At 40.4% G+C, this 25,853-nt stretch overlaps 5 protein-coding genes across 9 annotated transcripts; 4 read left to right on the top strand and 1 right to left on the bottom strand.

Moving 5' to 3' along the window:
- The first annotated feature begins 3,409 nt into the window (after window positions 1–3,409).
- LOC135598786 (inositol-3-phosphate synthase) lies at window positions 3,410–7,178 on the top strand. The gene is made up of 10 exons (XM_065093101.1): window positions 3,410–3,683; window positions 3,776–3,844; window positions 3,994–4,129; window positions 4,356–4,603; window positions 4,742–4,968; window positions 5,077–5,192; window positions 5,379–5,555; window positions 5,634–5,822; window positions 5,901–5,963; window positions 6,910–7,178. The coding sequence occupies exons 1-10, from the start codon at window positions 3,496–3,498 to the stop codon at window positions 7,027–7,029; spliced, it is 1,533 nt and encodes a 510-aa protein (XP_064949173.1). The 5' UTR covers window positions 3,410–3,495; the 3' UTR covers window positions 7,030–7,178.
- A 1,515-nt stretch (window positions 7,179–8,693) lies between these two features.
- LOC103991495 (major pollen allergen Lol p 11) lies at window positions 8,694–11,357 on the top strand. The gene is made up of 2 exons (XM_009410979.3): window positions 8,694–9,039; window positions 10,914–11,357. The coding sequence occupies exons 1-2, from the start codon at window positions 8,703–8,705 to the stop codon at window positions 11,237–11,239; spliced, it is 663 nt and encodes a 220-aa protein (XP_009409254.3). The 5' UTR covers window positions 8,694–8,702; the 3' UTR covers window positions 11,240–11,357.
- Window positions 11,358–11,669: 312 nt separating this feature from the next.
- Window positions 11,670–12,599, bottom strand: LOC103995083 (NDR1/HIN1-like protein 13). The gene has a single exon (XM_009415589.2). The coding sequence runs from the start codon at window positions 12,597–12,599 to the stop codon at window positions 11,670–11,672; it is 930 nt and encodes a 309-aa protein (XP_009413864.2).
- Window positions 12,600–14,997: 2,398 nt separating this feature from the next.
- LOC103991503 (protein CURLY FLAG LEAF 1-like) lies at window positions 14,998–16,251 on the top strand. Its single transcript, XM_009410992.3, has 2 exons — window positions 14,998–15,442; window positions 15,631–16,251. The coding sequence occupies exons 1-2, from the start codon at window positions 15,170–15,172 to the stop codon at window positions 16,021–16,023; spliced, it is 666 nt and encodes a 221-aa protein (XP_009409267.2). The 5' UTR covers window positions 14,998–15,169; the 3' UTR covers window positions 16,024–16,251.
- A 1,304-nt stretch (window positions 16,252–17,555) lies between these two features.
- On the top strand, window positions 17,556–25,821 carry LOC135584827 (calmodulin-binding transcription activator 3-like). Of its 5 annotated transcripts, none has more exons than XM_065093098.1 (9): window positions 17,556–18,056; window positions 19,073–19,192; window positions 19,760–19,875; window positions 20,536–20,624; window positions 22,121–22,163; window positions 23,644–23,866; window positions 23,950–24,276; window positions 25,244–25,314; window positions 25,407–25,821. In XM_065093098.1, the coding sequence occupies exons 1-7, from the start codon at window positions 18,017–18,019 to the stop codon at window positions 24,045–24,047; spliced, it is 729 nt and encodes a 242-aa protein (XP_064949170.1). In that variant the 5' UTR covers window positions 17,556–18,016; the 3' UTR covers window positions 24,048–24,276; window positions 25,244–25,314; window positions 25,407–25,821. The 5 variants fall into 5 exon arrangements, with proteins under 5 accessions (XP_064949170.1, XP_064949169.1, XP_064949168.1 ...); XM_065093097.1 differs by having other exon boundaries at window positions 25,191–25,314; XM_065093096.1 differs by having other exon boundaries at window positions 24,852–25,314.
- Window positions 25,822–25,853: the final 32 nt, after the last annotated feature.

Below are 25,853 nucleotides of genomic sequence, written 5' to 3'. Positions count from 1 at the left end.
CTGGTCTTATAGAAGGAAACCAAGTCTGGCTCCAGCAAGAAATGGGTCAGATTCATGAGAAGTGGGATTATTTGGCCCCTTAGATGGACCTGGCTTTATGGTGTCCAAACCCCAAACTGCCTCTGAGATCTGGCCAATGAGGATCCTTTATTTTCAATTAATCTTTTATCCTTCAAATATCCCTCACAGTTATTTGAAAAATTCTTTTGAATACATATATAATAGGAAGGAAAAAAGTTAAAAGAGAGGATATCCGAGGTTAAAAGGGGAAAAAAACCTAGGGGAAGATTGTTTTTGTTACTCAAATCTTGACCATTCATGTACTGGAGAGGAGCAATCTTAGCATGGTGTTCCGACAAGGTGGTTTCTCATGTTGACGTTAGAAGATCTGTGGAATGCAGATCATCATCCTGTTGAAATTGTCTGGTGGTCAACCAAGTCAAGCACTGCTGATTTGTTTGGGCTTGCTCTCCGAGCTCTTGTACATCATCACGTGTGCTGTCTCTCTCTGCAATCCTGAACTTTCCAAGCTAGCTTAGGAGATTACAACATCTAAAATCTCAACAATCTGATCTTTTTATTCCAAGGAAACATAATTGGTCACCAGAAGCTTGCAGCTGTACAAGTGAGACAAAAGCCATACCAAATCTAGAAAATTTTGTTGTGTTCCCATATTGAGGAGCACATGTTTGACACATTTACAATTCTCTACTTCTGTGCTCCTCCCTTCTCCCTCTATATCCTCCAACAATATACTAGTAAAAGAAAAGGTAAAATAAATAAAGAAAAGAACACAAATGGAGGGGACTTTTTTTTCTGACCTACCCAAAATGATCAGATTAGCATATTGATATTAGATGAATGAACCATGGTAGACTCATTTTGGATCACTGAACTTGCATCCTGTCCTTGTGTCATCACTGAGCTTACATCTCAACAGTGAAAGCTGTCATTTCAACCTTTTTCATCAAGAAAATTTGCCCAACATCCATTTCATTTCATTGGAGACCTGGATCACAGGCAAACCGGACTACTGTTGTGTTCCTTTCCATTATATCAAACATTTGGAGCCTCAACTTTTTGTGGCTCTATGGTCCTATTCCACTGTTCCACAAGAAATACCAACAAAGACAAGCAAAAGCAAAAGGGCAGTGATAGATAGGAAGAAAGAGAGAGGAGGATATAAAAGATGATTCCATATTATTATAAAGTAGCTTGCTCCATGTTCTAAATGGATGAAGACAGAAACTAAGTGAGTTCTGGAATGTTGAAACTGTTTACAGAACACCAGTATCATCAAAAGATAAACAAACAAAAATGTCGACAATAGTTTAGAATGACACTTGCAGCTCCAAAACAAAGTGCCCCAAGACATGACAGATTAGACCCACAAGCGAAGCAGCATTGCACATTTCAAATCAAGCTATTTTTTCTGTGTCTCCATCTTCAATAGTATCATTCAATCAGGGGGGGTCCTCTAGAAGTCATTGTCAGATTCTACATTTATATTCCAATGTTCTTTCCTCATCTGTTTTACAGTGAACAGATACCACACTCATTCTGAGACATTCATCCTTCTCAGATCACAGATACCACCATAATATGACTCATGGATGACTCTTTTTTCATCCTTCAACTTTCAATCCTAGTTTGAGTGACAAGCTTAAAATCTCAAATATTTCTCTCCTAAAAAGGGGTAAGATCTCAACTATATTTTTAACATTATCATCTTAAGCAAAAATAATAGATATCTAATCTTTGTTTCTAAGCTTAAAAACTTATACAAAATTGAGCTAGTGCACCTGAAAATATTTAACAATTGTACCAAGGAACACCACAAGGAAATTTAAGTGATACTGGTTTCTTTTCCTTGGAAACATATCATGTCTATCCATTTCTTTTGCACATTTTTCACCACGAGAATCAATTGAAATGAGAAATGGAAGGAGAAAAGGGGGAGGCTAATGTCAAAAAGGTGATCCAGTTTTGGTCTTTTATGTCACTTAAAAAATTGAGTGTGTGATGGAAAGAGAGGATGAGATTAAAAGGTTGATCCACTTTTGGTTTTTTCTTTCCTTGATGGTAAGCAAAGATGCAAAGATTCTTTGGTCACCACAAATATATGTGCACTCAATATTCAGAAAGTTGAAAAGGAGATATGGGAGAGGATGAGATGTAAAGGGTAACTCCACTTTTGATCTTTTGTCTTCTGGGGTAAGCAAATGTTATAAAGCCTCATCGTCACCTTAAAGTCGATGTACATCATTCTTTTAGGAGGTTTTGTTTCTGGACCACCTGCCACATTCCAAGGCAAAACAGTCACTCCATTTCTGAGGTTGTACTGCCACAAAAGATTTATGTGGTTGAGGAGACTCAGCAATGTCAGGACGTGGAAATTTTCTCAGTTATTTCCCTTTAGGAATCGATGGGTATTCTTTAATGTGGAGGTATCATAAGGGACTCTTGAAAACCAAAGTTGGTAGACTGTCTGTCTCATGAAATTAGTGAGCAAGAGATGTTCCAGTGTGTTGAAGGAGGACTCCTGATGTATTTTGCATACTGAGAGACTAATCTAGGAAAACACTTAAAGTGCATATATTTTTATCTTTTTCCACTCAGTTCCACATCCCTCTATTTGTTTTGATTTGGTTGAACTTAATTTATATTAAGTTGTTTCTTAATTAACTTTCTTGTTAGATAAAAGAAGTTGCACCTTCTCTAAATTTGAGGCTATAAAAGTTGGTTCAAGCACAAATCTCTTGGGAGCTATCTTGAGAGCAGGTGTATCAAACTCTTCTGTTGAAGAGCTTATAAAGGCTTCTTATTATCTACAGGCAAGTGCACATTGTTCCTTTATGATGAAAGTATCATCATCTGTGCCCTTGAAACAAAATATTACTTATATATATATATATGTGTGTGTGTGTGTGTTGTCACTTGTGAATGCAATTTGGCTTAGTATGCAGGTGGTGATTTGGAGGCAAGTAGGAATTAAGGGGAAAGGAACTCACACTAGAGGAAAAATGTACGTACGCCCTCCACTTGGCACTTGATGGGTTCGTCCAATCATGTGGTCGACCGCTCGCACGTAGCGTCGGGGACTGGCACGTGACTTCCCATGCCCCACAGCGCGAGGTGTCGCCGCTCCTAACGGCGTCAGCCGCCTTGAGGACATTCCGTTCGGGGAGCTCATCACCACTTTCGTGGCGCGTCCTTCGCGCGGGCTGGGACGACGCGTGCATGACCCGACGTGTCTGGACGCTCCGCCACCCGCATACGACCCCCAGTTCTCGTCCGTTGGATCGCAGGCCGCACGAAGATCTCGCATGCGGATGTCTGCGAAGGCCAATGAAACGCCTCCGCGTGGCGGGTCGCTTCTCTATAAATAACGACCCAGAGGGATATCGCTTCTGCCCCTAACGGATTCAGGCCGAGCGAAGCCCTTCGTTTGTAGAGAAGTTTAAGGTGGAGGAGGGGAACGGCTCTCTGCAAAATATGTTTATAGAGAAGTTTAAGGTGGAGAGCCCCAACGTGCGGTACGCGGAGGACGAGATCGAGGCGGTGTACCACTACGAGACCACGGAGCTGGTGCACGAGAGCCGGGATGGGGCCTACCACTGGATCGTCAAGCCCAAGACCGTCCGATACAACTTCAAGACACACACCCGCGTCCCCAAGCTCGGGTACCATTTCGGTTTCACCCGCCTGGGTACTCGTACAGCCCACAATTTTGATTAGCTCAATGTTGTGATATTTCCATTTAATTATGGATTAGTGTGATGCTCGTGGGATGGGGCGGGAACAACGGATCCACCCTCACCGCCGGAGTTATTGCCAACAGAGAGTAATATCTCTTCGGACTTTCTTCTTGTTTTCGATCTTCTTTTTTTCCCCCTGTGGTTGTTGGTGATTTTTAGGATGTTGATGTTGTTTTCTTTTGTGATTTGCATATAAAAAAAATGAGATTTTGACTTGGGGAGTGGTGTTGGGTAGGGGGATCTCTTGGGCAACCAAGGACAAAGTGCAGCAGGCCAACTATTTTGGATCCCTGACTCAGGCCTCCACCATCAGGGTTGGCTCCTTCAATGGCGAGGAGATCTATGCCCCCTTCAAAAGCCTGCTTCCTATGGTAAAAATTAACCTCTTTTTTTAAACCTTTATACCACCATTTTTTGTGTGATAGAATGCTGTCTTTATTGTTTTCTGTGCTATTTATTAATTGAGAAGAATGGTCTTTGTATTTTGTTGATTCATCCATGTTGGTGTGACTTTACGCTTCTTCTTTTTTTTCTCTCTCTATTCTCACTTTGTAGTGTTATGTGATTAGGTTTTTCTTTTTTTGTTGAGTTTATTAGGTTAATCCAGATGATATAGTGTTTGGGGGATGGGATATAAGCAACATGAACCTGGCAGACGCCATGGCCAGGGCCATGGTTCTGGATATAGACCTCCAGAAACAGCTCAGGCCATACATGGAGTCCATGGTGCCCTTGCCTGGGATATTCGACCCTGACTTTGTTGCCGCAAATCAGAGTGGCCGTGCCAACAGTGTGATCAAAGGCACCAAGAAGGAGCAGGTCCAACAGATCATCAAGGACATAAGGTGCTGACCGACCTCCTTTTTTTTAAGCTCATTCCTCAACAATTAGTTCATAGCACATGCTTGGCTTGGATGAAGGCAAGAGAAGTAGATGTCAGAATCTAGTCGCTGAAAAATTGACATTGGAATTGTTTTTGATAGGGAGTTTAAGGAGAAGACCAAGACCGATAAGGTCGTTGTGCTGTGGACTGCAAACACTGAAAGGTACAGCGATGTAATTGTGGGGCTCAATGATACTATGGAGAATCTCATGGCTTCACTGGAGAAGAATGAAGCTGAGATATCTCCATCTACATTGTATGGGATAGCTTGTGTGCTGGAGAATGTCCCTTTTATCAATGGGAGCCCTCAAAACACCTTTGTGCCGGGTATGGTGCTTAAGCTTTGAATGGTTGCCTCAGCAGGTCATGAATGAAAAGCTTTAGTGGCTGGCTATGGGAATATCCTACATATTTCAATTCTGTATTTGTATGCAGGGCTCATTGAAATGGCTATTCAAAGGAACACTCTTATAGGTGGAGATGACTTCAAGAGCGGGCAGACCAAAATGAAGTCTGTCTTGGTTGATTTTCTGGTGGGAGCAGGAATCAAGGTGTCTGATCTTGGTCTCTTGTTTCTACATGAATGTTATGCTAATTCTTTATGTTTTATACACTTGAAATCCAGTTGCATCTTATATTCACAATCAACTTGTTGTTTGTTTGTAAGAAATTTTGTTCAATCTTTCATTTTAATTTGCATTTAACATGTGTGATGCTGTCTTCTTTCATGTTGTTAGCCAACCTCCATTGTTAGCTACAACCATCTAGGAAACAATGATGGGATGAACCTCTCTGCACCACAAACTTTCCGATCCAAGGAGATCTCGAAGAGCAATGTTGTTGATGACATGGTCTCGAGTAATGGTATCCTCTATGAGACCGGGGAGCATCCTGACCATGTCATTGTCATCAAGGTTTGCAAAAATATGGACTATATCTTTTTCATTGTAGGCTATATCATATTCTAATGTTCATCACTTGCTCTACTGCAGTATGTGCCATATGTTGGGGACAGTAAGAGGGCTATGGATGAATACACATCAGAGATATTTATGGGGGGAAAGAGCACCATCGTTCTTCACAACACTTGCGAGGACTCCCTATTGGCTGCACCCATCATATTGGACTTGGTTTTGCTGGCTGAGTTGAGCTCTAGAATTCAGCTTAAATTTGATGGGGAGGTATCTATAAGCATTACTTTTTTTATTATGTGTTCTTGTATAAATCATGCTGTGCTGACGTCTGGTTTGGTTGTCTAGGACAAGTTCCATTCCTTCCATCCAGTCTCTGCAATCCTGAGTTACCTCACCAAAGCTCCACTTGTAAGTGAACATATTATAATTCTTTTATATATTTTCTTTGGACCCTCGAGAAACTTGATTCATAAAACCTTATCGTTTTTCATAATTATCCAAAGGATGAGATGTTATGATATGCACACGTCTTTACAGTTAAAGGCCAATTTCTGTAAAATGTCAACAGAACACAGACGATTTATTAGAAACTATCAGTGGCCCAAATATATGATGGAATATAAGTTTTATGCTGATTCTTGTATAAAGCCAACTGTCAACAGGCTGTTAACTGCATAAACAAAATTAAAACAATATGCAAATTGGCTTGTGACACATCACTAGTGGTAATTCAAAATTGTCAAATGCACAGATTAACAGAACTACCTTTGAACTAGTTGTTATTGTTCTCGGTGTAAAGATGAGATCTTAATCTAATTATCTTGTAGAGCTTGTGTTGTTTATTCCTGACAAGACAATTGTAGGCAGCAAGCATTTTAATATATCAACAACAACAATTTGAATAGCAGACTGTTTCGGCTGGTACTGAGGAATTAACATCTGCCTTTCATTACCTGTTGTTTGAAGTCATAAATGGACCCTGAAGAGTGTAATGTTCGGTGTTCATTCTGAGTCATGGTGTTTACTTCATAAAGTAAAGGAAAAAGAATGGAACCTGACCTTAGAAAAAGTATTATAATTGTCGGAATGCTTTTCCAAGAGAAAGATGAGGGATAAGAAGATGATTTAAAGACCAGTTCGAAAGAAGGAGAGGCTTGATGCACTGAAGCCTTTATATAGAGAAATGTTTAGGCTACTAGGCTGCTTGAAAGGGATAACGATTCAAGCTAGAAAAGCAAGGCAGTTAGATTGTTCTTCCTCTTGAACTCTCTTCAATGGACAAATTGAAATGTGTCATTGTAGTGGTAACAACCCTGTTCTTTCAGCTAACCATTGATTTATATGGTTAAAACAGGTTCCTCCAGGCACGCCAGTGGTGAATGCTCTCTCCAAGCAGAGAGCCATGCTGGAGAACATTCTCAGGGCTTGCATCGGCTTGGCTCCCGAGAACAACATGAACCTCGAGTACAAGTGAAATCTGCTAGGAGAGAGGAGGGATAGGTGGGTCTGCTTTGGCTTATGTCGACCGTTCACCTTGTTGCTTGTAGTGACAGTTTACGTATTTCCACTTTTCGATATGCTGATGAGATTCTATTTAAGCTGAATGAATGGTTTCTCTCATTACATCGGTTTATGATCTTTTTGGGATGTCTTGTCTCTAATTCATCAACATTTGTCGTGGTATGTGTTCTTGAAGGACTACTCTCGGCTTTAATTGTCATCCCCATTCATGGCCTCCGCTGTCCGCTGTAGATGCACATCTGGCATCATCCTTTTCCACGTCACAGGCATCTTGAAGGACTAATATTATTTGGTCGATCATGTGACATCTTTTGATTCCCTCTATTTGTTATTTGGGGATTTGCGATCCGTAGATTACGGTCCAAGGAAAGCAATGGTCCACATTCCAAAGTTTAAGAACTCGTACATGGCCAGCCCCGAGTCCGGTGACTCGGCAACTCAGAGTGAGTTGGGAGGCTTCCATTTTGAAGAAGCAGAATTGTCATCGGAATACATATGGCTAATGATATTTTATCTCGATCTCTATGTTTTAAAATTTTATATTAAGATCTCTATAACTAGTGAAATATCTATGTCCTTTTATCGTAACGTTGTGATTTTACCGACGGAAACATCAAAATAAATGATAAAAATATAATTTTAATATTTAAATTAATGATAATAGACGATGTCGGTGGTGACAAACGACAATACTATTAAGGGTTGCGGATGACTCTCATGGATGAGGAGAACAACGGTAAGAGGTAAAAACTATTATGTATCTCGTTACCATCGATGCAATTGTCAATCGGTGAAAGGGTCATCGATGTAGATGTTGGGTGGTGTTACTCAGCATCGACGTCGATACAATTGCCAAGCAACGACACTCTATAGCTATCCGCATCGATATAGTTGCCAAGCGGCTTCACTTTATGTTTGCATTGATGATCCTTTCGTCACTCGATATTTGCAATTACGTCAGTGTTGAGCGATCTTTTCATTACTCGACAACTACGCCAACATCGATGCAGTTGTTGAGCAACGAAAGGGCCACTTGCATTGCTATCGACATAGATGCAGAGCACTACTCATCTCTTGTCGTCACTCTCCTCATCCACAATACCGACTCACGGCCTTTAGCGACGTTGTCATCCACTACCACCGATACCATCCATCACAATCAATTAGAATGTTAAAATTATCTTCTTATCTTTTATTTTCATATTTTCGTTGATAAAATTAATAATATTATAATAAATAGATCTAAATATTTTTATTTTTATAATTATAAAAATAATAATATAAATTTATAAAGTATAGAGATCGGAATATTGTATAATTAGTCCGAACACATGTAATTACTAGGTTGAATTTTTGGATCTCGTTTGACTCAGCTGACTCGTGGACTCGGTTCAACTAAAAGCGAGTCGCTTCGCCTTTAATCTCGCTCGCTCACTCCGCGTTTTGCGGTGCAGCTACCCCACCTCACCTCCTTTTATCTGTCACCGGCGCAATTGATTGCCCCACCGATGCCAGCTGCACACAATGATACCTCCAGTAGATTCTATCACCGAATTAAACTTACCGCACTGCAGTCAGACTCAGCAGACGCTTAAAATCTCCAAAATCTTTTACTTATCCAACTTAATGGAAATGCCTACTATTACCGCGAGTGACGATAACATCATCCCGGCCATTAAATCTGGTCCTTTTCCTGATTGCGGCACCGCCGTTTGCTTCCTCGAGTCCTCTCACCACTTGTCAGTCACTTTCCTTTCGCTCTCCACCATCGCTTCCGCGACCATGGCCAAGCATCTAATCTCGGCGGTCACGGCCGTACTGGCGGTGGCGTGCGTCCTCCCGTCGCTCTCTGTCGCCGCGCGCAACGTCGCCGGCGGTAAGCAAGGGTTCGTCGTCCAGGGCCGCGTCTTCTGCGACACCTGCCGCGCTGGGTTTGAGACGCCAATGTCGACCTACACAAAAGGTGAGGGTTTCCCGGTATAGCACTCTAGCGTTCAATCTATGTCTTTTTTGTTGGATTTTGGGCCGTCTGATCTTGGCGCGGTTCGGATCTGGATGTGTTTTCGGCCATCGATCTTGTTGCTTGTTCTTTGCTAAGGTTGAAACGCTCTAAGAATTGGTTCTTGTTCATAGATCAGGCGATGAGGTGATGTGTTATACATGTTTATTTAACAGATCTTCAGAAATTCTACCGTCAAAGTAGATTTAAGATCAAATGCATTCCTTCGGATCGGTAGTGCAGATCGAACCATAAATCTAAAGAAGGTTACATTTATGCAGCTTTGTGCGTTTTCTGTAAGCAAATTTGATCATTTACGTCCTGTAATTAATTAGAAAAATGCTATTTGAAACAGAAATCTTGAAGTAAAGATAGTTCATATGTGCTAGTTATGGTCTTGATTTTATCTTTGATATGGAGATTTGCCTTGCCTTATGGTTGGCACCTAATATGAAAATGGATGAAGAGCAAAGCCCAAGTTAGAAATCACAAATTGCATGCACACGCTAAATACGGTAAGTCTTTGTTGTCAACAGCTTAGCTATCAAAATTGAACACTATCTTAACTCTCTATAGGATACTGTTATTATGTTGGAAGTAAAGAAGGTTTCATCATCAGACCAAAAAAAATATAACCTTTAGGTAATTATCGCTGTTCTGATCTACTAAATATTCATCGTGCCAAACTTGTGGGCATAGGGTATTACTCCTAAGTATACATTTTAGCTCTTATGTCAATTTGTCTCTCGGCTGTGGCAGAAAGTGAGTTGGAACATTGGAGTTTTCTATTCATACTTGATTGGAGCAAGATGTGGCTACATAAATTTGTGCATGCTGCATAATTGTATCCTTTATGAATTTTGCTATCTGGTTTCCCTGTTGGTCCTCATTTTTTGAGAACCAATAATTTGTGTAATTATATGAAGCAAATCTCGAACTGTTTAATTTACGTATATTAACCGGAGAAAAGTTCTTCCTGGCCAAGAAATATCATTGACAGGTTTTGTGTTAGTGTCTTCATTACTTGCTAAGGATATATTTTCTTCATGCAGTATTAGTTACCCAATTCTAATTTGTCTTCATTGCACATCTGTTTTTTATTCATATCAGGTTTTTAGAAATATCCTTATGATATTCAGTGGCTATTTAATATTCATGTCTGAATTCATATATAGAAATTAATAGTTGATATAATTATTGCTTCTTAAATATCTGACTGGTTTTTCCTAGTCTGGACACAACTTTTACAGTATAGGCACTTCCTATAATGTTTATATGTACTGGAATTGAAATGGAATAAATAAAAGCTACTTAAAATTTTGGTATATTCACACTTATAAATGCATAAAGTTTTCGCATTTTTCAGAGTATGCATGCCATCGTCTTTCTGGTACATTCACACTTATAAAATTTTGGTATATTCACACTTATAAATGCATAAATTTTGGTATATTCACACTTTTCAGAGTATGCATGCCATCGTCTTTCTGGTACTCCAATGTGTTAAACATAGGAGAGGCTATGAAAATTAGGGTGTATGGTTATGAAATAAATATGTTAGACATAGTAGTGTGTTAAACATAGGAGAGGCTAAGAAATTTCCGAATCTAATTTTATCAGCACCAATGAATCAAAGGAATAGCATCGCTGATAGGCGCGTATTAAATCGTTGTTCTGTTGGATCATTATAACATTGTTATTTTGCTACCAGTTAATGAACATATAATGCATAATGATATCGATATTATTAAGGATATTTTTATATCGGCTTTCAGATTGGATTTAAGATGCCTTATTTTCAATTTATCAAGTTGACAGTAGCTCTACGTTCTCTGCAGGTGCAAAGGTGAGGATCGAGTGTCGATCCAAAGCCACTGGTGCCAAGACATGCAATTTCGAGGGCACGACTGACCACACAGGTACCTATAACATTCTAGTTGCAGACGAGCATGAACACGAGATCTGCGAATCTATGCTTGTTAGCAGTCCAGAAAGTAGATGCAAGACCCCACTCCAGGGTCGTGAGAGGGCTCGTGTGTTCCTCAGCCACAACAATGGCATTGCCTCCGACACCAGATACGCAAACTCGCTGGGCTTCCAGACGGACACTCCCTTGTCGGTCTGCGCCGAGCTGCTCAAGACCTATGAACAATATGAAGTTTAACCATCTGGTACTGTCTGCAAAGGATGCCCTTTGTATTGGTATTATGTGACATTTACTGTGTTCTCTAAAACTGCTTGTGGCTATCTATAGCATTTGCTATCTGCTTTCATTTCTGATATCTGAACTGCTGCTTTCATTTCAATAACTTGGTTACATAGTGATAGCTTAGAGCAAGCTTGTCACAGAAAATTTGCTAGTAAATTTGTTTTCCATATAAATTTCAATGTGATCTATGATGAGTACAAGTTGTGTTACCACTATCAAAATGAGATCCCTACACAAGACATTAAATTGGATCAAGTATCTATCTCTCTAACCCTTACACCCATGCATGCAACAGTTGAATGTTCCAGTCCTAATGAGGAATCAAATGAGAGGGAGGAAGAAGAAGAAATACACCAATTCGAAGAACCAAAAACCTTAGTCACAGTTAAAGCTTTGTGTTGCAGTGCTGTGAGGAGATCTGTGCCTGCTTCACCATTCCAATGACTTGAACATCGCAAGTTACGTCCATACTCTTAGCCCACATCTCCAATCCCCCAACCCTCGGCCTCACCGTGAGCTTAGCCATTAGACTAATGTCAACGGCGTTCTTCGAGCCCTTCATGCTCCTGCCGTTCTCTTTCGGCAGCAAGGCATTGGAGCCACGAAGAACCAGCCGAATGGAGGTCGTGTTGCCGTGGCCTTGGACGAACACCGGCGTCGTTCCCGCCGCGATTTCCACGGTGCCGTGGGTGATGACCGCCCTCCCTCCGGCCTCGTAGGAGAAACCCATCCCGCGACTTGGATTCCTGACGCTCATCGTGAGATCATACTCCGGCTTCGGGTGCGCTTCCGTGGTGCTGCGGGGGCTCTTGACGAAGAGACGCTGGACTGTGAACGTCGGAGCCCCAGGCCTTACCACGACGAAGAATATGACGGTGACAGCCACGATGAGTAATAAGACGAGGAAGGCGACACCGAGGATCCATCTCAGGCGGGAAAGGCAGGGGCTCCCCCGCCGCCGGCTCCTGTTTTGGTTGCGGTACCGTTCCGCTAGTTTGGCGTTCTCGGGCGGAGGAACGCGGTAGACTTGGTCCTTGGGCACTCGGACGACGTAGGTGCCAAGGCGACGCGAGGGATTGGGATCGGGATCGGGACCGGGATTAGGATCGGCCGGCACGGGGACAGTATCAAGGAGAGCACTGGGGGCTGGCTGAGGCTCCGGCGAGGGCGGTGTGCAGGGCGGCACCCGCTCCACCATGAGAGGAGACGGACTATTGCAGAGTGGGTAGAAGAGAAAAGAGAAGGTGGTGGTGGCGGAGTTAGCACGGAAGGGGAAAGGGAAGGGGAGAAACACCCGCACACACGTTAAGGACATGCTCGATTCCCGCCATTGGCCGGCTTTGGACACTGCCTATTCTTGCAGTGTTGACCCATTCAAATGTCCATCACCTAATGTTCTAATTAATAAGAATAAACAATCAAAATAATGTTCGTCTACCTCAGTCGGTAGAGCGCGAAGCTCTTAAAATGATCTTTTATATATATATATATATATATATATATATATATATATATATATATATATATATCCTTCATTCAATCCCCTTAGCCGGATTGGGATTGAAGCTCTCTCAAGGGCTTATGTTTCACTCTCTCCTGCTTCGTGTTCACCTTTCGTGCGCGAGTGTATCGATCACCAACCATGAGCGGGGGCTGCTCGAGCTCTGAACATTGAAACACGTCACTGGCTGAACCTACGACATTAGTGGGTCATATTCTTGGATTATATTTGATATAATATATTTTGACATTCACACCACACGACATATTAGCTATCACAGCAACTCGGCATGACATCTTTAAATCGACGTGTTACATCGAGCCAACTCAATACGATGAGTCTGAGGCTAGCTAGTCACCTGACGCCATCCCCCCGTACCGACTTCGCTTGAGACTGTACGGGATGACACAATCATGTACCAGGTTACACAAGAGGTGGGAAGCAAAGTCGCACGAAACTAAATCAAGCAGATCAGATGGTGCTTGCACCCAACACATGGGTCGATCGCTTGCGATGTCAACGGGCATTAAATACTTACGTACGATGATGACCAGGGATCGTTAAAACTGCTACGTACGATCGCACGTATGAACATGTATAAAAGCCACATTAGGAACAATGTTGAAAGTCGGACCTAATAACTCTTGCTAAATTAAGCATCGGAGGGGTCGAGTCGAGAATTCCACTCTCGACCTGTGTGTAGGCACCCCACAAACAGTTAAAGGAGTAATCTTAAGTCTCAACCAGACCTCGAGTTAATACGCTCCAGCTCAAAGTTCATGCTGATGATCTTATGCACTCGGGATGGGCCAAATCGTGCTGATATCTCAGCCACAGCATAAATATGCAAAACAATACTACTGATAGATCCTTCGTCAAGCACACTTCATGTTGGTGAGCCATTTCGAAGAATGGTTCTGCTCACAGCATTAAATTCTCAGATATTGTCCTATGGCTAGATCTTTAAATAGAATGCCTAAGGAGCTCGAGGATAGCCCCATTGGTGGGTGTTTGCATTTAACACAGTGGGAGCTATGGTTCAGTGGGAGAGAAGAAGACTCTTCTTGCTTTAAAACCAGCATTGATGTGAATTCAAGAGGAGTTAATTGTGGCAGCTGGACTCAAAGCCATCAACCATGGGCTTTCTTCTTCTTCTTCTTCTACCAGCTTTTAATGTTAATGTTGTCTCTCTTTTCAAGCATAAATATCCTCTCCTCTCTCCATTACTTCTCAACAATCCAAAACCTACCCTTCATTAAAGGGTAAAATTCATGTTTGCTTAAAATATTTTAGCAATTAAGTGTCGCGAAAATGAGTTAAAGAGTACCCAACATCTGATGATTCACCTGCTTTTGTATATAAGATCACTAATTCCTAGCCAGATTCTAACGATGTCAACCTTCATTCGCTATGCATATACTTTTAGATGCATGTAAATTTACGTGTATATGTATGTTGTATGCACATAAACATGCGAGAAGTCGGAGCCTTTGTCCAATGATATCTGAAGCGCTCCACTGTATCGAGTCAAAGTAAGGTTGGCAGATGAAAGAGACAGCTTCGCCTTTCCTTCTCATCGGCCAACCATTTCTTAGACTCTCAACGGCAGTGCTTGTAACACAATGTTTCCTTTCGAAGGTTGCACGGCATACCGGAGGAGGTAGCTTCTCATGCATGCCAATGGTTCACAATCCAAGTGTAGATGCAGTAACTGGTAAGGGAGTGGAAGTGAAAAGGAGAAGGGAGGGAAAAGAAGCAAGGCAATGAATGGGGGTATCATTAAATAGGAGAGAGAAGGAAGAGGGTGCCTTCTTACATCACCAGATGTGATCGTTTTAAATTAGGGTTCGAAAATGGGTGTTGGCCTGCTTTAAATATAAGTTTATTGGTTGACCCAAATGTGGATGTTGGAGTTAATGGAAGACAGACGGCATTCAATCCCTCCTCAACTGCATGCGCTTCTCCTTCCTCGCAACATTACTGCCCGGGCTTTGCTCCACCCTCCTCCTCCATCCCCCTCTCTCCCTTGTGACTCATTTATAGCTTCCACACCAACCATGCCATGGCATTAGTTGCAGCAGAAATGCGATTCAATTCGTGCCAATTCCCACGTCACTTCTTGTGCATGTATGTGGTCTTAACTCCTGCACCGATGTGTAGTCAGAGCTATATAAGTCGGAGAGCGAAAACCATGTTGACAGGGATGGATATAGTTGAGTTGATGGGGTCTTCTTGGGGTGGTAGAAGCGTGTCATGATGATGTGGGTGTGGGTCCTTCCCGGTGCTCTTTTATAGCACCCTCGCTTAGATCCTTGCTTGCAGTTTTGTGCGCTTAAATGGCCCTTCTAATCCCGCCTATATAAGCAGCTCAAATCCTTCATCGGATGCACGGGGGCAGAACAAGTATCGGAGCTCGAGTTTCCTTTGTATCGACATCCATGGTGTCCCTGCAAGCAGCCCTTTCTCCGGAGGACAGGAAGGCATGCCCCGACCTCGAGAATTCCCTTTGTAAGAAAAGGAAGTGCAGAGATGCAGAAGCGAGCGAAGATGATTGGTTTGTGAAGGAGGCCAAGTTTGTGAAAGCTGAGGAGGACGACATCCGGCTTAATCTCGACGCCCCCTTGCCTTTGGAATGGCAGCGCTGCCTCGATCTCAAGGTAGACAGACGCTTTCGAGAAGGCGAAAGCTTTGGCATGTATAATTCGATTCAAGATGATAGTTTTACAGTTTATTACTTAGATCTAAGAGCTTTTCATGTACGCGTGAATTCATATTTATGCGTGCTTGAACTATCGATGTTGGACGGAAAGGAAAGCAGCTGATCTGTGAATTCTGAACTTTGCAGTCGGGGGAGATTCACTTCTACAACACCAGAACGCACAGCAGGACCTCTAGGGACCCCAGGCTCAACTTGGAACCACCGAGATCGCCGCTAAGCCTGGACCTCGAGCTCAACCTCGCATGCGAGCCACCGAGAAGCCACATCGATGGAGGAGGAAGAGAGGAGGAGCGGAGGAAGCAAGACAATTCCGGTGGCAAAGCGTGCTCCTTGTCGTGGGTGTCCCTCGACGCCGGCCCCGAAGAGATGATGGCCACGGTCTGCATGCGTTGCCACATGCTGGTGATGATGAACAAGGCGACCTTATCATGTCCAAACTGCAAGTTCATTCACCCACCGGATCACGGCTCCTCGACGTCGATCAAGCCAGGATTCAAGCTTTTATGTTGCAAGGATTAGCACTTCAAACTGATGGAAGCCTTCCTCACTGTTCTTACATTCGATGGGTGAAGACAGATACAAGGAATGTGGACTTTTGTCATGCCTATGTAAATATTACACCTTGACATAATGTTTAATAGATTTCCCATTCTCTTGGAATCTGTAGCTGAAGCAATCAACATCTCAGTGCTTGTAACTTTCTATCTTCTGAAATAAGAACAGTGGGTTTGCAGCAGAGTTACTCTATTGGCCTTTGCTTCTCAAACGAGTTCAGTGACAGTCTTTTTGCATCCAACACAAGAAACTATAATCTTCTACTTCAATGATGATGATGTGGGAGGCTAATTTAGACAAGTCTATGACTGAGAAATACCTTGTTGCAGTGCTGAAGGCATTTAAGATATGGATGCAGCAGCTACAAGAAGTGTACTTTCTTTTTGGGGCCATTAATGTGAGTGTGGTCGATGGTGTGGTTCATATCAAAACACGATGGGATGCAGGTAAGTTGATGGGATCACATGTTTGACTGGGCCTGCTAACCACCATTGCACCTGACATGGAGTGCATGTGAAATCATTGATTAGGTCTTGGATTGATTGCCTCATCAACTAATACACCGAATTAAGTGTCCTAAAGTTCTTCAAGAGACTTTGGCATCACAACTTGTTGAATTATGTGAGCTATTTACGTACATATAGTCTTTGGTTTAATTCGAAAAGAAATTGAATCAAAATCTTGTTATTACTGCATTGGACACATAATCAATCTTGCGAGTCACATTCCAAGAAACACTCGATTGGTACGAGCTATTATTCTTCGAATAAGCTATATTGTAATTCGAGCTTTCGAATGATCTAATAAGATAAGTTATCCAACGCATCATATTATTATATCTTAATTTTATGTTTATGGTCAATTCTATTCAAAGGGTCGCGTGGATGGAAGATGGCATCTGTTCCATCATAATAATTAAATCCAAGCGAAGACAAAAAGCGTGCGATCCACGTGGTCCCACGAAGTCCTCTCATTGGCCGGTCGCACAAAGAGTCGTAGTGGAAGTGACCGACGGGTGATTGACTTTGGGATCGGTGGGTGTAAAATATGGATCCTGTCTCCATCGAGACAGCCGAGCCGACCCGCAAGCAGAAAGACCGTGAGGCGATATCAAGTTAATGAAGAGCGTGACGATCCCCTCCAATTCTCGGTGCATTCTATTCCTCCAGTTCATGTGTATCCTATCAGCACCCGTCCATCTTTCCTTCCCGTCACCGATGCCTGCGTGAATGGACGGCTGAAACGTCAGTTGGAGCGCGGTGCCCCTGCTTGTCGATTGCAGAGGATCTTAGCAACATCGAAAGGTCATGGTAGTTGCCATTGCTCGACGACTGTAACGGAAAACGACGTCCGACGTGACCGCAACCAACTTCCCCACGGACACGTGAGACCAGTCTCCTATGCTTGGAGAATCGGCCGGACCCACTCGTGGGGCCCTTTCGTGCTCCAATATCAAGGCAGGTAGAGAAACGGTACCGGCCAACCGGTAGGGAGTGTTTTTGGATCCCGTGGCGACGCGTCGGTAATGCCACCGAGCACGGAGGGGCGTTTCCGTCCGACGGACGTCCCATAAATCGCCTCGTTCTAATCCGCCGTCGTCGTCGTTAATGGCCGTCTCCAAAGACCACTTCCTCCTCCCCGTGTCCAACCCGGCGGGTCGGCTCGCTTCCTTGCTTTTCTCTCGCTCGTAACTACTCGAACGTTCGCCCTTTTGTCACCATCGGTCTCAGTCTTTGCCCATCAACAAGCGTACCTTTTGATCGGTTTCTTGAACCCTAATTGGGGACCTTCGAGGAAGATTCGTTCGATTCGGTATTAGATTGGGAATCAAGCGGGCTTATCTCTCACGCTTGTGGTACTCGTTGGTCGGATCGGGCGTTCCGAATCCTTATGCTGCAAAATCTGTGGTTTTAAGGAACGAGTCGGCTTTAGGTGGGCTCTTGTGTTCGGGTGATTCATGGCGTGCGCCAGGAAGGGTGGATCGACCTCTCAGTTAGGTGTGTGTGGCTTCAGTTTTCTGCTTGTTTGTTCCTTTTTATTTCTTTACTACCAATTTGCTATTTGGATGGGCTAATCTGTGGTTCGATGCTTGGGTGTGATATCTCTTGTTTTCGGTAGGATTCGATGGCACCGCTGTCTCCTTCGTGTGCGTGCGTGTTGATTGGTGTCGGTGTTTGGTTGCGAATTTCCTTTGTTCGTTCGGTTCATTTGTAAAGCACAGATTGTGTGGCTTTATGTTTCAGAACAGTTTACTAAGCTGTTGTACACAATAAATCGTTGATGATTGTTTCACATAAATTTTTAGAGAGATGAACATATGTCAAATGCCCATTTCTAATATTCATTCTACTATTTAGTTATTGCATGTAACAGCATTTAAATTCTTATTTCAAGTAACTGGACACTTATACACTTGCTCGAAATTCTCTTGTTGGCAGTTCCTTGGGTTATATCCTGTTTGCTCTACTCATATGTTTTTGGAAGTGTTTTAGTTGTTATTGGTTCATGACAATGTTTCATTCTCTGAAGACAACATCTATGACAATAAAATAACCATTATAATTTAATTTCCTTAGTTTTGAAATACAGTGATTTGGTTTTGGATTTTACTTATGAGAACTGGAACTTCTATTGGCTAAAATGACCGTTCCTTGAATGGTGCAATCTTATGATTGTATACTATTATGGTGTGAGGACCCAATCCTTCCTATGCCTATTTATCCATTTCTCGTATGTTCTTCTCTGTTATGGTGGTTGGTCATATTTTTGTTTAGTACTATGCAAGTGACCAGTACCAATTGTATGATTCTGTCCTAAATGTTTATTTAGCCAACATTCTAGTCTCTGTTCGACTATTATTTTCCAGTGATACACTGCAGTTTATTGTTTGATATCAACATTTGTACTGGTCCTGGAGAGACCAGTATGCCCATTTTACTTCCATTCTTTTGTACATGCTTGCTCTTTTTCTTTCTTCTTCTAATGATCAATTGATCGTATTTTGGATATACAGATATTGAGCAGATACTTGTGGAAGCACGACGTCGATGGCTACGTCCTGCTGAAATTTGTGAAATACTCCAAAACTATAGGAAATTTCGTATTGCACCAGGGCCGCCAAATAGACCTCCTAGTATGATTCATTTCAAGTTTTATTAATGTCACACTCGTTTTTGAATAGGTTTATTTTTTTTTGCAAATCTTTTATGTTTAGTGACAGTTTATGAACTCCATCACTAACTGAAATTTGTGTTTGCTTAAATCGGTCATTTATGAACTTGTTCATCACATTTACAAATATGTTGCTCTGTTTACTATTTTAAAAAATTAATAACATGTATGCATATATACTCCTCTCTGATTCTATATAACTAGATAGATATGTAAATAAGAAAATGTGGTATGTGCTAGGATATGTTCAAGTATCATTGTCACATCAAACTAAATGCAGAAAAAGTCGTGTCATTTTTTGTTTCTTTCTCTACTATAATTAAGTATACAGTTGTTAAATCGGACAAATTTTCTTTCAAGTTACTTTGTCCCAATTCATCATAAACCCTGTTGTTAGTTTTAGATGAACAATATGCCAATGTTGGAGATGGATATTATAATTACTGTCAATATAGAGAAGCATTGATCTACCATGTTTTCTATACATTCTCTGTATTGGATAACCTTACTTGTCTTTTCTTTGCTTCAGGTGGGTCTTTGTTTCTTTTTGATAGAAAGGTGTTAAGGTACTTCAGGAAGGATGGGCATAACTGGAGAAAGAAAAAGGATGGGAAGACTGTAAAAGAAGCTCACGAGAGGCTAAAAGTAAGTGAAATTTGTAATTATGTATTTTTTTTATGCCCTTTTGATAGGTCATTGCGATTTTAACCAAAACATTGTTGTGTAAAACGTTGAATATTGTGTCTTCTATAACATATAATTGTGTATATAAGCATGCTGTATATATGAATGGCTGTATATACATAATGGTATCTAAGTGGAACAGTTTCCCATGTCATTACTCAGGAAATGATGTGGGCATGCCACAAGCATGATTCATGGGACCCACTTTGATCTACTTAAATGGCCTTTCTTATATACAAAGAACAGAACTTTAACATGGCAGATGTATCTAAACACTGCATGTTATTTTGAAACAAATGATACCATCAGAACATTCAGAATATGTGGAGGAAATCAAAGAAAGCTATATAAACATAGTTGTTTATGGGACATGAAAGCTTTTTGTTCCTTATCTAATATCATCTTCTGGATCTACCTCTATTACAAGCATCAATATTTAGACACAGCTTGTTGTGTTATTCTAGAAAATGTAAAGAAATTCCTTGACATTCCATTGATTGTCTTGACAGTTTTAAGCAAAAATGCTCCAGCCATTTTATTTTCTATAGTTTCCACCTTAAATTCTATTAGCTATTTTTTTAGTCAATAATTAAGTTCCAATTAAACTGATTACTGTTCCAGGTTGGAAGTGTTGATATGCTTCATTGTTACTATGCTCATGGTGAAGAGAATGAAAAATTTCAAAGACGAAGTTATTGGATGTTGGAAGCGTGAGTTTTGGATATTATTTTTCATATTTATAGGTCATAAGTACCAAAATCATGTTCGTATTTTAATCCTCCTGCTATGTGCCTTCTTGACTGTTTCTTTTTATCTTGCACCCTGAGATCGAGCTTGGAAAATATAGTGATGCATGCTCTTTTATGTATAAGTGACAACTTAATATAGTTTAGGAATATTGGTGAACAAATAACAGTGAGGTGATCGTTATAAACTGAATTATTATATCATATGATATTCTATTTTATGACATCTGTTTACACATCCTAGTAGTCAGTGCACTGTAGCATAGTTGAGAGGCCTTAGGTTGTTCTTCATGTGAGAATGTTTTGTATGTAGTTTAATATAATACATTAATACTTACTGAAGAATTTAGTTTTTTACAAAAAAAGAGAGTATAAATTGATTTAGCATATAATGTTGGAAATAGATATTAATTTAAAGCTGAAACTATTTAAGTTCTAAAAAATGGAACTTATCGGCAATGATTTGGAGTGATTGGCATTTGACAACAATGGCCTGTGATGAGCACAATGAAGAACAGGATTTGGGAAGGACTTTGGCACGATGTATTGTCGACCGATTTTCTCTTTAATTTGCTTATCGAATTATTTGTAGACATTGAACTTTCACTTGTAGCTGAATCTTTGGCTGATTCAGCTAGGATCACTGTAGTCTGACAATTTAGTTAGTTTTGCTAGTTTTGGGGAACTTATGTACTTCTGTTCTAGCTTCAACAGTTTTGGTGAAATCCAGAAGGATTAAATTTGTTTGCAGGTAAAAGATTAAACATCCATAAAATTGCTTTAGTACTCAAGTTTATGTTAGAAGAAATTAGAATAAATTACCATGTTTGTGAAAATAAAAAAAGATCCTTAACTATTTTTAATGTTTTGGCTATTTGAATTTTAGAGTACTATTAATATTTTATGAAAGACAGCTGTGGTCTTCATACATGTAGTTTCAGCATGAATTATAAATTTTCATTGCATATTATCAACTTTTAGAGCCTATTATTCTGAAATAAAAAGCTTTTATTATTTTCTCCTTCATATCATGCTTTCTATTTCTTCAATAATGCCGCAGATGACTTTCTGTAAGACAATTATTAGTCTTCAGATGTCATATAAATTGTTTTTAGCTAGATTTAAAATTATTGTTTTGGTTACTTTTTTCTTTGAAAATTTGTGGTTAAAAGTACTGAAACTCATTTGAAAGCTGTCAATTGAACGTACTTTTCTATTTGTAATTATACAATGTTGTGTATGGATATGTGAACAAAAGAAACTTTACCATTTTTTTCTAATCTGCAAAGTGTTTGCTAATCTTCTCCATGGACATGGATGTTTGCAAGTTGATTGTATGACCCAAATACACTGTAGGCTTAGTGGACATCACTCAGTTCACGTACACCAGTTTGTCCTGAATATCATCATAATTTTAATCTTAGACTGAAACGATTATTTTTATTGATCTTCTGTTGCAGGGACCTCATGAACATTGTTCTTGTACATTATCGTGAAGTCAAGGTTGTAATTCACTTTACTTTTCAACTAATTGCATTTGTTCTTTTCTGTCTTCAGTCTTTTGTAATGAAGGTCCTATAAATTATCTCGTCCATTCGATGTATCAGCTGGCATATATGATGCTTCTTCTGGTTATCCTTTTGTGTGTTAGAACATCATGAAAGTTCCACATGTTGAGTGGTTTCCTTTCTATTGTTTATCTTATGTCAGTTCTTACAACTGACTTGTATCAATATTTTGCATTATTATTTGTTCATGTGATTTGTGCACAGACTAATGCTTCTCTGTGACATTTATCATAACCTCCCTATATTTAGTGGCTTGGGCACAGCTTTTCAGGATATTTGTTTTGACAAGTATAATGGTTATATCTACCTCTCACTGCTGTACTTTGGGCACAGCATTGTTTTTTAGCTACTTTGTCCTGCGTTAAGTCTACTTGATTTATTTTGTGGCCTAAATCCTTTTGCTTTTCTAGTTCTTCTTAGTTCCACTATAATTGATTTAACACTAGACATAGGATCTTAGTGGGATCAGTTAGTTCAGGTGGAATCCCCAAAGTTCTAGGTGCTGCTGGTTCTCCCAGTTTCAGTTGGAAACTCACATGGTAAGTAGTATTAGCACAGCATGGTAAAATACCATGTTGACACAAGGTCGAACCAGTGTGATTGTGATCTATATAAACCTTGTGAGCCCGACATATATATTCTGGAAACATTGATATTGATACCTTGCGTTTCAAGTAATTATGTTGCCGGCATGATATGTTTCACCCAATATGTGAATAACATACAGAAAGTAAAATCAATAGTCTGCTGAGTGAGTCTAGTTAATATCTCTAGGATTGGTCGGAATCTGGCTTGGTATCATCCGGAACCGGATAAGTTTTGGTTGAGTTTTTTGAGTTGGTTGGAATCCAATGCTATTGCTAGTAAATTGATATGAATAGGAACGGGTCTGTCAATCCCAATGGATACTAATATCCTTAAACTAAGCTCTCCCAACCCAAACAATTAGGAATTTTCAGCCAAAATGGATGGATCTCAGATCGGCCAGCTTTTAAAAAGCTGAATTTACCATCTTGTTGGTAGGTTGATTCTGTGACCAATATCATAATACGTGGTTGATTTTAATTTTTCTTGTTTTTGCCATCATGTTATGTGACTTCTGTTACAACTTTCTAGGTGGTTGTTTAACTGAAAGTAATTTATATTGAACATGTTCCTTCAATTCTTTTGCTTCTTTGGTATGTTCTTTTCATCTTGTAAATCATCATTTATACATAACTCTAATTGGCTGCTTCTCATTGACCCAAAGATTTTTACTGAATTAATTCAGAATTTCTTGTTAAAGGATAATCTTTTAATCTTTATAGCTTCGTTTGATGTTTGATTTGTTTTAGCTATAATTCAACCTGGAATTGTTAATGCCTGATATGTGTAACATGGTCATGTGAACTGACTATCATTTACTTGATTGCAAGCTTCAGGATAAAACAAGTCGAAGCCTTACTAGAGACGTTGAAGAAGTTGTGCAAGATACTCAAATGGATAATCCTATCGTTGAAGAAGTTGTGCAAGCTATGCAAATGGATAATCCTATCACTTCTAATTCTGCCACAAGCCAGAGTCAGCTGGCTTCACAATCTTTTGGCGTTGATAGCCCCAGTAGTGCACACACTTCAGAATATGAAGATGCTGAATTGGGTACATCTCATGCTACATTATCATATATTATGCATCATACTAATAGTACAATTTATTCAAATGTGCAACCTTTTCTTTTCCAGCATATCTAAAGCCAAATTCATTGCACCACATAGTTATCAAACAAGTTCCAGATACCACACTTTCATTGAGATGTGGCAGTATGATGATCGATGAATGATGGTTTTCACCTTTTGAACACATGCTGCTGTTCCATTGATAGCTTATTGGAACATCCTGGAATGAACTCCCGTAACATTGTCCAACAGCCTTCCAGACAACTTTTCAATCTTTGCACAGGCTGCCCAGATGGAGGTTCAAGACTCGAATCTTTGATATCTGGCATTTATATACATGTGGTCTCAGTGCATGGATAATGTCACCAGTTCACAAGAAAAATTACTTGGCAGGTATTACCAATATAAATTTTTGGCAACGTTTTACTTCTGCATATAACACCAGTATGCAGGAGTTTTTTCATTATTATGTTTTCATGCTTTGACTGTCTGCTGTTCTTTAGACTACTTGCTTTTTTTTTTTTTTTCCCTTTGAAGAATGTCTTCCTTGGCTTCAAATAGCGCCTTTTTTGGTCTAAATGTATATGCGCAAGTTCCAACTTGTGGGGGCCCAACATGCTGCCACTAATTATTGCTAAAAGAAATGATAGCATCACTGCCTAATTATTGTTATACTTATTATGGGAATCTTATACATGTGTTCTTGATAGAAGGAAAGACTGGCAATTGGTATGCTCTTGATTTTTTTTATTTTGTATTTCCTGAAGTAGACCAATATTTCAGATTGGATCGATTTGTTTTTCTTATTTTGTTATGAATCATCATAAACAGTATTATGACTTAGGGCATGTACATGCATGTTTGAGGAAAGTTGAATTTCCAGCAGAACTTTTATTAAGCAATAAAACTATTCTGTATCATCATGGAGTTTTAATGCCAGTCTTCTGCTCACTACAAGAATCAATCAGTTGTTTGCGGCATTATTGTGTGAGAAACTGCATGGTTGGCTTCTCCAAAACTAACAGCTGGTAAAAGCCTCAGCATCGTAGATGAGAAAGGGTTGTTTGCTAACTTTCTCATTTAGCAGCAGTCCTCAGCATAAAAATGAGAAAAGATTTTTCTTTTTGTTTGCTATTCTCTCATCACCAAAGAGCAGACTGTTCTCATTTCTATGGGTGGGTTCATCAGCTGGAGCAGTGACAGATACAACAATTCCCGAGAACCCTTTTTCAAGAATACCTGCATATTTAGCATCTGCATATTGGCAAAGGGCATTTGCTGATTCATCTTGATTAGTTATGTTTCAGATGTTTCAAAGGGCAGTGACATAATAGAGAATTCTGACTGCTAGATGTTGCAGAATTGTGCCCCGTCGAGGTGGCCCATCGTGATCCTTCTCTATCTGCAGCTCGTATCTACAACTCCCACCAGGTTGCCTGTTATTTAAATGTCTTTCATATGTATTTACCATATGCTTGCATGTTCTTCGACATAATTTCCCTGACCCTTCATACGTTATGTAGGATATGCATGAAAAATGGTTTGTCCACGAAGCTGGAGATGACGGTGGTGGTGACTTCATTGTTGAGCCGGGGACCTCCGTGAAGGCTTGGCCTTTTAGCTCGTGTGATTAGGCTTTTGTGGCCTTCTGTTATTAAGTATCAGGTGCTCCGACGGCCACGTACAAAACATGTGGTGGACAATCTGATCAAGAAGCGAGATGCTGCATTCACATGATCCTCAAATTAAACCATCTCCTTGTCGAAATGTTTGCTGTAGATTCTTTCGTTTCCTCGGGCCACTGGTCATCCGCCGGAACTCTTTCCTTTTACACGCCAAAACACACTGCTCTTAAGGAGGAGTTTTCTTGTTCCAGGCAATGTGACAGTCAGTAGTTGGGAGATTAAACATGATGCAACTTTGAATGCATATAATTCATCATAATAGCAAACAAAACAAAGGAAGATAGA

The sequence above is a fragment of the Musa acuminata genome, chromosome BXJ2-1 (genome assembly GCF_036884655.1).
Source record: "Musa acuminata AAA Group cultivar baxijiao chromosome BXJ2-1, Cavendish_Baxijiao_AAA, whole genome shotgun sequence".
Taxonomy (NCBI): domain Eukaryota; kingdom Viridiplantae; phylum Streptophyta; class Magnoliopsida; order Zingiberales; family Musaceae; genus Musa; species Musa acuminata.
This window is presented reverse-complemented; position numbering and strand designations above follow the sequence as displayed.